The sequence below is a fragment of the Gallus gallus genome, chromosome 12, assembly GCF_016699485.2.
Source record: "Gallus gallus isolate bGalGal1 chromosome 12, bGalGal1.mat.broiler.GRCg7b, whole genome shotgun sequence".
Taxonomy (NCBI): domain Eukaryota; kingdom Metazoa; phylum Chordata; class Aves; order Galliformes; family Phasianidae; genus Gallus; species Gallus gallus.
The window spans coordinates 19,851,916-19,867,505 of record NC_052543.1 but is presented as its reverse complement, the minus strand read 5'-3'; the positions used below and the strand labels follow the sequence as shown (position 1 = coordinate 19,867,505).

General features: G+C 44.1%; 1 protein-coding gene across 7 annotated transcripts in view; it reads left to right on the top strand.

Annotated features, from left to right (window-relative positions):
• The window catches only part of TMCC1 (transmembrane and coiled-coil domain family 1), a 111,808-nt gene that overhangs the window by 34,591 nt on the left and 61,627 nt on the right, over positions 1 to 15,590 (top strand). For 2 of the 7 annotated variants that reach the window (XM_046900224.1, XM_046900219.1), the window contains exons 1-4: positions 2,470 to 2,624; positions 4,245 to 4,484; positions 4,982 to 5,101; positions 14,033 to 14,089. In XM_046900224.1, the coding sequence (XP_046756180.1) occupies positions 14,084 to 14,089 (6 nt within the window). In that variant the 5' untranslated portion in view covers positions 2,470 to 2,624; positions 4,245 to 4,484; positions 4,982 to 5,101; positions 14,033 to 14,083. Of the gene's footprint in view, positions 1 to 2,469; positions 2,625 to 4,244; positions 4,485 to 4,981; positions 5,102 to 14,032; positions 14,938 to 15,590 lie in introns of those variants that run through there. The other 5 variants (XM_015293163.4, XM_004944724.5, XM_040646748.2 and 2 more) reach the window with 3 other exon arrangements.

Below are 15,590 nucleotides of genomic sequence, written 5' to 3'. Positions count from 1 at the left end.
GCCTCAGCAATACTTGTGAAAGTGACTTGGGATACTTGCCAGTCATCTTTGCCCTTTGCTTTCCTTAGCAACTGAATCCAGAGATGTCCCCAAGCAGGGCCTTCTGAGGCAGAAAAAGGACTTTTTTTTTTTTTTTTTTTTTAAACTGCTCAGTAGTTTGGAAGTTTGTCCTTCCAGCATCAGTAAGTTATAATGTTGGTGGCTTCACTTGCAGTAGCTACGTTGTATGAAGAGCCTCAGAGAGTGGATCTGTATTTCTAATCGTTGCTACTAGTGATGTTACTTTCAATTTAGGAACTGTAGTGTATGTCCTGCTTATTTACAGGAGGCAAAACCTTCTGAAAATCAAAGTCAATTACTTTTCATCATATTGTTGCATTACATGAATGAAGTTGAGCCATTCAGGAAACTATCTGTGAAGGTCGTGGCCTAACAAAGTTTGCTAGGGCTCTACCAGAGCTGGCAAAAGGGGATACATATACACATATTAGAATAAAGGTTCCTTCCCCTACTTGTTTTCTTAATGCCTAGTGCTCTGGAAATGAATATGGCCATGCAGAAGTGAACTGTCCTCATTCTGTGGAGCCCACAGTGGTTTAAGTCTAGTAGTCCCTTCATGTATGATTTTAACTCTACTGAAACCAACTCTACTGAAACCAGCAGATAAATTAGTGCAGTAGCTCATTGCTCTGTCAATATCCTCTAATGGAACAAACAAACAAACAAAACAAAACAAAAAAAAAACCACCAAATGACTTTACTGAATATTTGCATGGGCTTTCTTAGATTCTTAGCTGGTTATCTGCTGTCCTTCCTGCCTTTAGTGGTGAAAGACAAGTGGGTGATATTTTGCACATCCAAGAGCCACGAGCATCAGTGTTTGAGAAAAACTCTTTCAGCTCAATAGCACATATTCTAGAACAGCATCCAGTCTGCAGACAGGGTTGATCACATTTGTCTCTGTCTGTAGCACTAATATGAGGCTAACTTATTTGGAAATGCCAGATGGAAAAGGTTGCACTTTTATTACTGTAAGTATTAATTACTTTTGTTTTATTAACTTGCTAGGCTGGATTAGAGCACTTAGAATGAACAGAGCACTTTGCAAATGAAAGTGCATTATTTTTCATTGTATTATTGCATTACGCCATTATCTGGAGAGTAAAATGCTCCTTTCAATTTGTAACAAGCTGTAATTCCTTGAAGATTCTCTAGTGTTCCTGCACAAGAGCACAGTTGCAACAGTTCATTATTATAGGAGCCAGGAAGTCGAATTACAGAAGCTCTAATACCCAACTGGAGATACATTTGAGCTCTGATGTATCTCAGCTCAGAGTGTTTTTGGTGTGCTGAAACTGGATGGGTTGTACCCTTCAAAGACGTTCCAAGCTGTTGTAGCCGTTTGAAGCATCACCGTCCATTCCTGCTCCTTTAACACAGGAGGCAGAGAGCCAAGAGGCTGTTTGGCAATGAAAGGGTTGTTTTCTCTTATGCCTTGGGAAACTGTGCTCTGCTGTGTGAGCCACTAGGAGTCGTTCTGCAGCTGAAGGTGGCTGCTGAGTTCAAGGCTTAGCAGAGTTTATTGAAAGTCTGTTTGCTTGCAACACAGGGCAATAATCTCACTGCAGTACAGTAAGCACTTCATATTTTGCAGCATGGTTCTTTGCAGCTGGGTGCACTTCATTCTCCCCATAGCCTACAGATGCCACGTGTATGCTGGTGGGTTTGAGATGCAGTGCTCAGCCCAGCCTGAAGTGCAGAAATGTTGTGCTACCTGGAACTTGGCTGGAACTCACTGCTGAAACACAAACAGCTTTCACAGCAGTGCAGTGATGTGATGTGATGTGGCATAGCACTGTCTGCACATCAGTGTTAGAACAATTTCTGATCTGGGATTTTGTGAGTTGCCTGTACATCTACATAGGACTGAGTGACCCCGAATCAGGAGCCACTCCTGGAGAATTTCAAAGCAAAGCTCTGTTACCATTCCCGGTCTTCTGGCATTTAGCCTGAAAGATTCCCATTGAAGTACTTCACTGCCTGCTGATTCTTGGCCCCAAAATCCTGCTTGCATTTTGTGATTTAACTATTTTAATTAAAATGACTCCATTTGCTTTAAAGGAAAATTTCTCTAATTCCAACAACTGACTTCTGAGAAAAACAAGGCTTAAATTTTACCCTTCTTAAATTGCTTCCAGCAGCGGCTATTTTATCAGCGCACTTTCTGTTTTGACTTCCATCGCTGTTACACTGCAGCTCACAAGAGAGAGCCTTCCAGCTTCTCGTACAGAGCAGAATCATACCGGGCAGAACCGGTGCTCACAGCGCGACAGCAGAAGGGAGATGCGCGGTAGCAGAGGCAGCGCTGCAGATCGGGCCGGGCGGTGCCGCGCGCTCCCGGGGGCTCAGCGCGGGGCCTCTCTTGGAGACGCGCGACAAAGCACGTGACACGCGCGGCATCTCCTGGGCGGGGCCGATGTGGGCGGGACTTCCCGCGTCGCCACGGCTCCAACAGCGACGGCGCTGCGCGCTGACGTCGCGCGGCCCGGGCGAACGTTGCGGCGGTGGCGGCGCGCGGGGATGGAGCGGCCGTCGGCGGCGCGGCGGGGACGCCTCGCTCGGCGGTGGGTGACTCGCGGGCGGCGCTGCTCTCTGGGGCTGCGGCGCGAGCGTGGCGGTGCTGATTCCCGCGGGCCGGGCCGGGCGCGAAGGCCTCCTCCGACGCCGCCGCCCTAACGCGTCGCCGCCGCCTCGCGGCCGGCCGGGTCCTCTGGGTCCTCCGGGTCGTCCGGGGCCGCCCTCCGCCGTTGCCCGGCTCCTGCCCGCCGGAACTTGGCGGGGGCGACGCGGCTGCGGAGCGGCGCGGGAGGGCCCCGCCTGGAGCATCGCGCGTCGCTCCCGGCCTCGCTGTGCGCGTAGGCAGCCGAAGGCGCGGGGCGACCGAGCGGAGCCCGCGCGTGGGGGCGCGGTGGGGGCGTAGCGCTGTGGAGGCGCGCGGAGCTGACGGGCCGCCCCCGGGCCTCCCGTAGCCCCCGGCTCCGCTGCTTCACCCGCCGGTCCCGCGCTACGCTATGGGGATCGGGGAGGGTCGGGCGGGCGCGTGGCCGCTCGTTCTGTGCGCGTCCGCTGAGCTGCGCCGGGGAACGTGGGGGAAGAGCGCTGCGGGTGGGGGAATCTGCGTGGTGTACCGTGGGCTAAGAAATACACTGGGGCCTACGGCTTCCGTGCCGTTCAGAAAAAAACAAACAAACAAACAACAAAAAGCAAACCAAAAGTTTTCTTTTGTGTCCCTCGCAGTGCATATCCCATACAATTGTTTGGTTTTTGTGGGGTTATTTTTCCCCTAAGAAGCTCCCTGGTTTGCGCTCTCTCAGTGTCTTATTGGGTCATAACTAAAAATGCAGTAACCAAAGGCATTACGTGATCCAGGCGCACCCATAACTCTGTAGCTCCTTCCCTCCGCAGGTCTACCCTGACACAATACAGTGTGCCTGATGGCCTTCGGAGGGTACCTTTACTGACCTTGCTTTCAGGGCATAGTATGAAGGTTTCATTTGTTCTACTTAAAAGTAGAAGCTGTTAATCTAAGCATCCAAACTGTCAGTTGCCTTCATATCTGCAGTATTTGAAATTATTTCAGTTTTTGAAACCTCTCAATATTGTTGCTGCCCTGTGCTGGGAGCGCTGTGTGCTGCCTCTGCCTTCCTCTCATTGTGGACAGCAGTGGGATTTGTGTGTAGGATGTGCTGAGCAGAGTGGTGGGAACAGCAGTGTGTAGGGATCGATTCACTGCCTGGGGATTTCCATTTTTCTATGGAAAACAACAGGAATTAAGGATTCTTACTGCATCTCAGTTCCGTTTTTTAATGAATGAACTTTAGAACAGCAATTCTAACTGCTGGCGTGTTCCTGTATGAAGATATGTAAAGAACACTGAGGCCTCTATTACGCTTGGAAGCTTTGTCTGAAACACGTTGCTCTGCAGTGTGATGTTATGCTGTATGTTCCCTTATGGTCAGACTTTACTGCTCCAAGATTTTTCTCTTTGAGTTATTAGGAATAACAGAATAGGAAATAATACCAGAAACAGACTCTGGCACTAAATGTGCCAAAGCTGGTGGAATCCCATTGCTTCAAGTCAGAGTAGGTTCTTCTCTCTGAAGGAAATGCTGCGTCTGTGGTGATGTTTTGTTGCTGATCAGATGTCAATGCTTTTTTCTTACTGTGCTTATTAATTTTGGCAGGTCTTTGTCCTTTATGAAGAAGCTTTGTTGCCAAGACTTTCTGTGAAAATGACCCACACTACTGAATGCAGTTGTCTGCAAATGTAGGAGCCAACAAATGCTATGTCCCGCCCTCCCTTGACTTTCTTCTTCCTCATGGAATTTGTTTCCAAAGTATTTCTGAATCTTTACTGAAGACATTTGGATTACAGCTATGATCATATCCATGCAAGGACATGAGCAAACCTGAGCAATGCTGAGGTATGTATACCTTCTGTACCTCATAACACATGGATAATCAAAGTTTGTTATTGAAATCAGTAATAAATGTGTTTGGGGAGTGAACCTTTGCTAAGTCAGCCCAAGAGTGGCAAAGAACAAGGGCTGTAAAATGTGCTGTCTGGGCAGAACACGTTGTTGGGTCTTGGGCTCCCTACGTGCTGTAGGTGGCTAATGTCTGTTATGTGTTGGAGGAAGAGGGACAGTGGGAAGATGTGTAAGGAGAAAACCATCTTATTATGGGGCAAAGAATTGGAGCATGTTACTTCTCTTTTGGTACTACTAGTCTGAAAGGTGAATTAGTATACACTGGAGAAATGTTGCTCTAATACTGTTCTGAAAGGTAACTAGAACATTTCAGAGGATGTTAAAGGGCACTGAGATACAGAGCTGGGTGGTAGTGTCATTGGTCCAACTTAGGAGATGGGCTGTGATGGGAATTGTGCAGACACCTACGCTTACAATTTCTTCATCTTCAGAGAGAAATTTGGCAGATTTCAGTATTCCTCAGAGCTGCTTGTGCTGATTGGTCTCCCTCAGTAAATTCCTTGTTGGCCCAGTTTTTCATCCTGGAGCTGTTGGCTGTGATTTTCCTGGAGGTTAGTTGCCATGGTAATTATCCTGTTAGCAAGTAAATGTGCTTTTTATAATCTCTGGATATGGTAATGGGGAGCAGGAAGACTGTTGGCCTTCCTGAGTGCAATAGAAGCTGCAGACCCACAGAGGCTTAGTGTTGATAAATCACCACCAGTAGGAGAGAGCTGAACAAGTGCCTGATTGTGGGTGGGTGGTGGCAGTGATGAATAAAATCATTTGGTCCCCGAGTAAAGAACAATGGTAGAGTACATTACAGTGAATCTGAGTAATGGTTAAGATTGGAGAAATGGAAAAGGAGCAACTTCTGTTCAGAGTCTGTTATGGTGGAAGTTGCTGATTCAGGTCTACAGTGATTTACTGACTCAATGAAGTGAAAGCATTTGTAATGGGAAAGAACCTTTCTGAGGGTCGTGGCCCTTGTGATCCTTTGTGGTGTGAGATTTGGGTTGAGATAACATCTAGCTATTCAGTCTTGGGCTGGTCCAGCAGTGGGGTTGTGGTGGGAAGGCTGAAAGCAGAAAAGACTGTTCATTAGTGGAGGAGAAAGTTTTGGGAACGTATACGCAAGTTAATGAGCATAAGCAAGGCTATGGTACCTGTTGAGATGCACCCATGAGTGGTAAGAGAAGTGGCAGAAACCATTGCAAAGCCACTGTTGGTTATCTTGGGAAGGCTGTGCTGATCAAGGAGGGTCCCTAAGGACTCAAAGAAAGCAAGTTCTACCCATCTTCTGGAAGGAATCTTTTAAAAAGGAGGATGAGGAGAACCATGAGTGGGTCAGTCAGCTCACCTCTGTTCTGGGGAAGGTGATTGAACAAATAGTGCTGGAAACAGCTTCTGAGCATGTTAAAAAAAAAAAAAAAAAAAAAAAAAAAAAAAACAAGGAGGTAGGAGGTGATTATTAGACATTATGCCTAACCACCCTGATAGCTTTCTACAAAGAGATGACTGGCTTGGTGGATTTGATGGCTTCAACTTTGGTAGAGCTTTCAACGGTCTACCTTGACTTTCTCATAGCTAAACTGAGGAAATGCAAACTAGGTATATGGACACTGAGGTGGATGGGAAGCAGTTGAGCTAGTTTGCCATCCTACTTGTTGCCTGTGTATCTAATTGCTACTCTGTAAGAACTGTGATGAGTGGCAGGAAGGCCCAGCTGGAGGCCTGTTGCTAGTGGAGTTCTCCAGGGTTTGGCGCTGTGTACAATCCTGTTTAACCTCTTCATTAATGACCTAGGTGGTGAGGTTTGAGCGATAAAGCAATGTAGGCTATCAGTTTGACTTTAAAGAAAAATAAAAAGTAGCAACTTTGCTATGATTTAAACTCAGTCAGCGCTAAATGTCAGTGGAAAACTTTCACACAGCTGAGAGCAAAAGCAGCTGAGTCAGTAGGAAAAGCATTGTGATTGTGCTGCACCAGATGGCTTGCTGATGTTAGAAAGTAGAATTTTTCAGGTCCATGCTGCCCAAAGATCAGAGAAGGAATGCGTGCTTTGAGTCGTGGGGGGGGGGGAGGAGAAGGGGGAGGGAATATTTTACCAGTCTGTGCCAGATTAGGTCAGCTGTCATCTTCCACAAATCAGTGTGAATGTGATGCTTTCCAAAATCCAGGGATAAGGATACATGTTAAAATCACACGCAGCTCGGGTTGCTGGTAGATCTCTTTCTCTACAAGCCTACTGATGTGATGTGTATTAACGCTCCTATAACTCCAAGCCTGTAATAAACCTTTGGTTGTAGAACTAGAGGTGTTACATCTTGTCCTCTGTGCTGGCACTGTCACAGGTGGATGTGCTGGGAGCTGCAAGGAGAGTCAGTCTCTTTCTGACCAGTTCTTTTGACTCAGTCTCTGTAGTGCCCAAAATAGCTGTGGTGTTACCTTTTATCTCCTCTTGGGAAGGGGGATGAAAATAGCTCTTTTTCCATTCTTTGTGGTTCACTTGTTCCTGACATTTGAGTCAGCTTTGACACATACTAGCAGCATCTCCTGGCAGAAGGAAGGAGCATCTCTGAACTTTCTCTACCACACTTCCTTTCCCTAGTGGAAAGTTACTGCCAAAATGCTTGGCATGGCCTAATAATGTATTTTTCCAGAGTCTGGAACATCTGACTGAGAAAATGCCAATAGCAAGAGTGGCCTCAGAAGGAGATACTTTAAGGGATGAAATTGGTTCCAGTGAATGAGCTCTTTTGACAAGAGGGAAGCTAAAACAGTCTGGATTAGTCCTTTTCAATTTACTCCTGTAAGTAATTTAGTATTTGCTGGTAGGCTCTCAGCATTGCGCTCAGTGTAGGCTTCTGCCTAGGAAGGAAATTCCGGACATAGATGGTCTCAACCACACCAATGCAACAGTTGCCTCTGCCACACTGAAATTGGAACTTTTCTCTACCACTGCGTATCCCTGCAACAATGAAAAGTGATTAAATCAGCTTAAAGCAGTTCCTTTGGATAGTGAACTGTGGCGTATGCTGACAAGCAGTGCTTAAAGCTGCACTTTAAAGGAAACGTATATTTACAAGTGTATGTTACTGTAGCAGATTTTTGTCATGGTCCTTAATTTGGAGCTCTCCCCGTTTCTGAGTTGAGAAGGGAGCAGAATACCAGTGCAAACTGCAGTTTTCTCTCTGTTTTGTGCATTTTCCTAAAGCTTTATGCCTTAACTCCTGTCCTTCAGCTCATCCTGGAGCTCCACCAGAGCTGAGTGCCCCTCTGGCCAGGCTGTGCGCCTCGCACGGCGTTCGCTGCCCTCATTGTCTGTTCCTTGCTGGAATGCTGAGAGTTAAGACATGTTATTACTTGTGTGCTATTTCATTTGTATGTTTTTTAATATGCAGATCCTCGCTGTTCTTTTAACCAGTTGTAATCTCTGGTTTCAAATTGTATGTGTGGCTATCTAATGAAAAAATGGCTTTTTGCTAATGATAATGTTAGCCAATACTTCTCTTCTGTAATCTGGTTTGTTTGTTCTTTGTTTCCATATTCTGAGCTCTTTTATTTTTGGAAAACCCACTGTTTTAAATATTTTCTTAGTATTTCTTTACTCTTTCTCAAAGAGGAGAGTAGTTTTTGTTTACAAAATGCAGTATTTGAATAGCAGAGAAGAAATTACTTCTGGTGAGTCCTTGTTGAAGATGATGTGAGATCCCATGTCTCCAACTGCTCTGTCTGTAACTGCAAATATATAAGTCTTTTGGTAATACCACTTAGGTGTAATTGTGACATGTTTCTGCACTGCTTCCCTTTGTTACAACCAGCAATGCAGTCAGTTTTCCCCCAGCCCAGTGTTACCCAGATTTGAATTAATTTTCTTGTTTTGATTTATATCACAGCACTGTGGACGGCTGTCCCTACAGCTAAAGGAGTGGTGGGATGTCAGCGTGGGGTTGGAAATAGCTGCAAGAGGCAAAAGGGGTGGTGAAGTCTTTAAGTTGCTCTTTGTCATACGTATGGTGCTGTGAAATCCCAGCCTCACATCCCTGCCTGCTCAGACTGATGATGTGGTTGTTCCCAGGCCCTCTTGTCAAGCACTGAGTTCAGAATGTGCAGCTGAGCTACTTGCAGAACATATAAACGATTGCAACTTTTTTTGTTGTTTAGCAGCAAGCAGAGACATTTGTAAGAAAGTGCTGCATTTTGGTATTTCTTTCCATCCATTTTTGAAGGATGTGGCTTTCCTGAAACATTGCTAAATGAAGGTGGAAGTGTCAGCTCTTGGCCTCCTCTTGGCAAACTCCACAACTGTGAATTGCAGCCTTCAGTAGCTACTTTTGCTGTGTGCTGTGGTGGGCACAATGTGAAGCTGCTAATTTTTAGTCCATGCTCTGAAGAGATTCTTGCTACAAGGCAAGTTTCCTTACACATCTTGTAAAACAGGTCAGCTTTTAAAGAATCTCTGTATATGCCCAGATCCATAAAGATCTTTTTTTCTTGCGAAATACCTGTATGCTGTATTTTCTGTGTTTCTGAGCTTTTAAATCCATACGCATTTTATATATTATTTTTTCTTTTTTTGTAAGAATGATGTATATAGTTGGAAATGTTGGGAAAACAGAATACTCTAGTTAAGTCTTTGTTTAACCTTGATTTAACTTTCTTGAGACATTGGTTTTATCAAATCCAATGGAAAATAGCCTTGCAGTGGCTGTGGTAGGCTCCAGATAAGTACTAAATGCTACGTGCTCATAAGCAAATTGTAAGGTGGCACCAGTGAGAGATGATGTAGATGTGGCATTAATCTTAAGGGCAAAGCTGGTTTGATGCTCTGCTCCAAAGGTCTTAGGTAACCTTAAGGCATCTGCTTGACCTTTGTGTTTTTTATCTGAAAACTACGGAAGTAGTAGTAATGCAATATAATGTAGTAGCATTCTAAGGGTATGTACAAAAACCACTCACCTGCTATGGTAACTTAAACCTGTAACTGTTTTATGCAGTGAAGTGTCATGGGGATGCTTTAAAGAAAGCTAGTACCTTCTAGAAGGAAGAGCAACAAACTACTGGACTACAGAACCAGTGCCATTACCACACAGTCCGATTGTTATGGAGTGCCAGCTCTGGGAGCAGCAGTGTGCTCTTGGAAACATTCTAATAGGTGTACAAGCTGCAGGCTTTAGACTGCAATATATGCTTTAATTTTTGTGTGAAGTTTGTAGCATCTACAAAACCAGAATGTATATGCATTGGCACCTCTGCACAGTTCTTATTTTTGGAGGAGTCCTGGCCTCTGCTTCATAGCTTTGATTAAGACGTTGCCTGAGCTTGATGGCTGGAATATTTCAAGGGGTGGAAGAGATTCCGGTACCAACTGGTAATGCTGCAAAGCAGTGGAAACGTTCCTGAAAAAGTCACTCCTTTGAGCCAACGCAGCTTCCTCGTAAATGAGAAAAATGACCTGGCCTTTTTATGCATTTTACTTTCACGTGTGATGTTCTTACTGTAAATTTTTAACTTTGCAGAACAGCTGTTGGTCTTCATATAGCCAGCAACCAATGAGCAGTACTGCTTGCAGGACAGCAGTAATTCAGAAGCTGTGCAGGGGTGATGCTGAAAATGTTTGACTCCAGCACAGGTGTGTCCAGGGAGATGTTTTCTAATTTTCTGGAAGAAATAGAAGGCATCTATTGCTTGTCAAGGGTGTTTGTCTGTCAAAATTGCATTTGGGTTACACAAATTCTCTTGCCTAAAGAATAAATCTTTGAGCTTTGAGGAACAGGAAACTGCATTAGTTTTATTGATGAGCAGCAGTAGATATAAAGTTAGAGGAAGGAGCAGTTCCATCAGGCTGTGTATCTAAGAAGAACGTGGTGCTGATAGATCACCTTCTGGTGGATCTGTGGGCATGTTACCCTTGTGCAGCAGAAGCACTTGAAAAATTGAGTGGAGGAGAAGTGGTGGTGAATACATTGGGATGTGCTGCAGCATAACATCTTCTGATGAATCCTCTGAAATGAGTGCTGTTAGTATGCTTCTCCCCGCTTCCTCTCCAGAGGAGAATAGCTTTCAGTGCCTTCTGTGAGACCTCAGGGAGGTCCTTGCCATTGGTCGCCATTAGCAAACGGGTGTTGACTGTCTGTCTGGTTTAAGCCTGTGAGGACCCAAGGAGAAGTACTGCATGTCACATGTTTTCTGTGGGCTCAGATGCAATGCCATATTTGTTCCTGAATATCTTAATACATTGCTCCATGGCTGTAATCCATGCACAGACATAGCTAGCATCTGTGCTGTTTTATTAATGGCGTGCTGGAGTGAGTTTGTGTTGTTTGGTACTCATACAAGTAACAGGTGGTTTATTCTGTAAGCTGTGGGCCTACTGATCAATGAATTGATTTATAGTACGTGTCAGTTGACTTTAGTTCTTCTTACCATAAACATACAGTTGTGTTCATAAAATTCAGTGCCTTGGCATTCTGAGTTATTCAGAAGTAAGATCTGTATGCGTTACTTTCAAAAGATTCTAAGTATTTTTCTCCATTTTAAAATACTTGAAAAGCACTAAAAGTGCCTTCACCAGTATCACCCTCGGTGTTCTCTCTCTCCTTCAGCTTGCTGGAAGGCTTGTATTTTGCATATAGGAAAACATTAGGCACAGACTAATGTGCTCAAGGCCTCGTAACAGGACTGACTGCCACTTTAACCCAAGATGCCTGTGGCTGAGGCTGTACAGCCACCAGATTGCATTCCTGCTGCATCTATGGTGTGAGAAGCACAGGCAGCAGAATCTGCATTGTTCAGCTGAGTTCCTTGCTGACATCTGGATACTGCTGGGAATAGGTTACAGGGTTTAGGGAAATCATTAGACACAAATCAGTAAAACCTATTGCTATCCTACTATGCTAGTTTTGCCCTGTAGCATCATACAATTGGCTTAAAAAGCTGGCAGTAGGTCTCTTGTGCCCTGCATCCCCTGCTTCTATTGCAGTGGCAGTTTCTCTTCACCCAGTGTTTCCCATCTCTCTGTTTGGCTCCTTATCCAAAGCTCTTGAATGAATTCAGTCAGTTCCTTGGGGTGTGCTGCCTGCTGCTGTGCACCATTTGCACAAACATAGCTGGCTTTGGGCTGTTGCCCTTTTCTGCAGTCTCAGGCGCAAAACCTCAACAGAGATTTGGCTTATATTACACACACACTGAACAGTTTTTCCTCATCTTTCGGCTGGACTACTTACTGTGCGGATCATCCTGTTCTTGTCTTTCAATTTGCTCTTTTAACCACGCTCCATTTACTTTCCTATACGGAGTACCTTCAGTGTCAGGATTGTGGCCAGGTGAGGGGCAGCCCTATAGCCGTAGGTTTTGTGGGCTTCACTAGAATTCCAGGAGATCCTTTCTGGCATGAACTTTAGAGGAGGAACTGTCTTGAAAACTCTTTGATATTCTTGCCATTAAAAACAGTGTTGTTTTTTGGCCCTTAAGTTTTTTCCTGCTGCCATCTCAGCTGTAATTTTGAATTTAATTTCTACTTTTTTTTCTTGCACTTTTCTCCAGTTCTTCATTCTCAGATCTTAAAAATTATTCTGTCATATCATAATATCTAAATAAATAAATGAAACCGGTTTCTCCGTGTGCTGGGTTGTCTTGCTGTTACCCAGTTGTCCTTTCTGTTCAAGTTATTACTCTGTTGCTGTTGTCTTCCCCTTCAAATGTTGTCCAACCCTCAGTCCCAGAATATTACACCCATTCTGGTTTCTCCCGAGTTCCTCTTGCTGACAGGATTACTCTTGAACTCTCAGAGCTGTCTGTCTGTCTTTACCCTGCTGCTTGTTGCTGCTGAACAGTGATACTTCTAAAATGCGTCAACTTTTCCATGGATATAAATCACTTGCCATGGTTCCCAGTTACCATTATGTGACTACTGCCCCATCAGCCTTTCTGGCGAAAGTGTTTGCCTTGATACAGAATCTATTTAAGGATGAGTTTGGGATTTCTCGAAGTCTGCTTGGCTGTTTCTTCCGAAAAGTCATTCTTTCCTGGAAGCAGCTTTTCTCCTAATAGAAGAGATGGTAAGAATCTGCTATGTAAGATCCCTGCCAGCTGTGTACTACAGCTGTGTAATGAGATATGAACCTGACCTGTTTATGGAATAAAATAAACGTGAGAGTTCTTTAGCTAATTGTAGTTGAATATCAGTGTTAAGGACTATAGATGTTTAAATATTGTACTAATAGTAGATTTTGGAAGACAGAATCTTTTCTATTTTCTTTCCCAAGTTCTCCGTTCTTTTCTCCCAGTTTCTCTGTAGGCTTTGTATCTGTAGCAAGCATTGCAGCTGTAAACAAGTCGGTTCTGAGTTATTTCAACATAGTTCATTTGCCTGTAGAGAAATACTCCTTCACACCCTAGAAATTGCACTCATCTGGTGATTTTATGAGGACCAAGGATGCCAGCACCAGCCCAGGAGGAGCCCTGCTGGGCAGCTGTGCTGTGAGGCACGTTGCTCTTGGCAGTGACTGGTTGAGTAACTAATTGCCTTTGGAAAACGTGGGTAAAACAGCTGTGTTAGCATTGTGGCACTCCTGAAATCTGGCTGCAGAAATAGAGCCATGTGTCTGCCACCTGCTGACACTGTGCTCCTGTGTTCCTCCAGCCAGCATCCATCCTGATTGTGGGCTCATCACAGGAGCACCAAGTGGGTCAAAGTGGCCCTGGGAATACTTTGTTCCCTACGCCGGGACAGGACAACTAAGCCAGGGTGGTGCCTGTGGGAGTGGTGTGCTTTGCCCAGCTGGGGTTGGACTTCTAAATCCTTTCCTGCTGGTTTGTGTTCATGCCTAGTGTGCTGATGGGACCCCTTATCATGTCTGTACAAGGAGTTATGTTTGCCAGAACAGCGTGGCTTTTGGTGGTCTGTTCTGAAGGAATGGTGCACAGGTGCTGCTGCAGTGGGTGTTGCCTGGTTTTTGCTTCTGCCTTTGGCAGATTGCTGTGAGGCACAGCAGCAGTTCAGCCCTGGGTTACACAAGGTTCCTTGTACAGCACGGTGAAAGGCACTCGTGTTTCACAGTGCTCTCAGCTCTGCGTGCTGTTGGCTGAACTCAAGATAAACAAGAGCAACCTTTCTGACCTGTGCCTAGAGCATCTGGATGACTGAAAAAGGAGGAGAATGTGAAATGGGTACAGATCAACCTGATCTTGGAGGCTTTACCCTAAAGTCCAGCTTGCTTCCAGTCCTGACAGCTGGCCAGAAATCCCTGGAGGAAATGTGCCTTCCCAAGAACCTCCCAGTTATCCTGTAAGATTTGATTTTAACTTCAGTTATATTGGTATCCCTTCTGTTAGTTGAAAGAGTTTTAAGTAGCCCAGCTTCCAAAGAGTTACATTCAAATTTAAAAAACACACACACACATTTATATAAAAGTTGGAACCATGCTCACTTTATTGTTTGTGTACATCTTTCCTCCCATTTTCAAGAATTGCATCTCATATCCAATTTCTTTTTGCAGTTTTGTTCAGTGGAGGGACTGCTGTATGTCAGCCATGCTAAAGGGCAAGTGATGGAGGCAAGTATTAGTTTATATATTCATAGTTATCTCATACTGTTTTTACCAGTTTCGCCTTTTCAACTGCTTTGTTTCCCACTGCTGCTGTGAAATAACTGCACAAATGAGAGACTGTATGGGCATGTTCCGGGAGGGAATCATGTTATATGATCTGCTCAGTGTGACTGTGGATATAGAACTACTAACTTTGTCCCTGATGTACTGTATTCTCATACAAATGAGAAATGTGTGTTCCTGAGCTTCATCCTGAAGGCACAGCTTTTCCTTCCTCAAATAGAGAACATAAGGGTTGTTACGAGTCAAAAGCAAGCATGAAACTTGAATGTTATTGCAAATAGATGTGCTAATTTATTCTGCTGATTCACAGTTCTTCTCATTTGAGTAAAGCAAATGTTTTTCTCTGTAAAGCTAGTATCTAGTACAAATAAGTATTCCTAAGGATCTTTGTACCAGAAATGCTGTTTGAAAAGCTTTGTTCAGACTCACAACAAATTCACCAAACAGAAATGTGAGCAGATGACCACAAAGCTGCTATAGGAGCATTTTGAGTTATAAGTCAGTGTAATGTCAGCAATCATTCACAGAACACACAAGCATGGCAGTGACGTGTTTGTGAACTAATTGGGCTCATTTGTTTCAGGTGAGTTTGTAAATTGAAACAGAGCTAATTGGAGCAGTTGATGATTTCCAGCAGCTAATGAATGCATGGAACTCAGTTAGACAGAGGTGATACTGTTTTAGGTTAACAGTATTGCCAGTGGTAATCTGCACAGAAAGTGTGCGGTAGATAGTAAAAATGATAGGTGAGGAATACATTGGACATCTCTGTTCTGAACTACAGCTCTTCTGTAAGACCAAACTGAAAAATGAATGTCAAGGGAGTTAGCTAAAATGGAAAAGGCAGTTATAGGTCAGCTGTCGAGGCTGTATTTCATTCGGCAAGTAATTCTGGGACTCCTGTTTTTTAGCCATTGAGTTTTGTTCACTTAACTGTTCTGTCTGCTGGGTTATGAGAAAAATCTAGTTTTGCCTTTTTTTCTCAAAACGAATAAACAGGGACACGTGGTTCAACTTCATGAGAAACAGTTACATTAGAAAAAAGTAGAAGTAATGTTAAGAAAAGTAGAGCTTAAAAATCCAACTATGATACTAATCACTTAAAGTGTTATGTATGTAAAAATAGAAGATTGGTTGTTGTATCTTTTGATTCTGCCACAATTCCTCTGTGAATGTGGGTAATTTTTTTTTTCTGGGGTGAGGCTCGTTGATTTGCCTTTAAATGGGTTATTGATTAAAATGATAAATATATTTTAACTCGGTGCTTTTAATGTGGTTCCAAAGTACTCAGCTAAAATACTGTAAGATTCCAGTGGTTTGCTTCCGTAAGTACTGAATATCATCTCACCTCCAGTTTAATGCAGTGACGTTTGGGGAAACAAAGAAAAAAAACAGAAAGGAGTGTAAGGCAGCTCTTGGATGTTTTTGGATGCCAGTTTAGAAA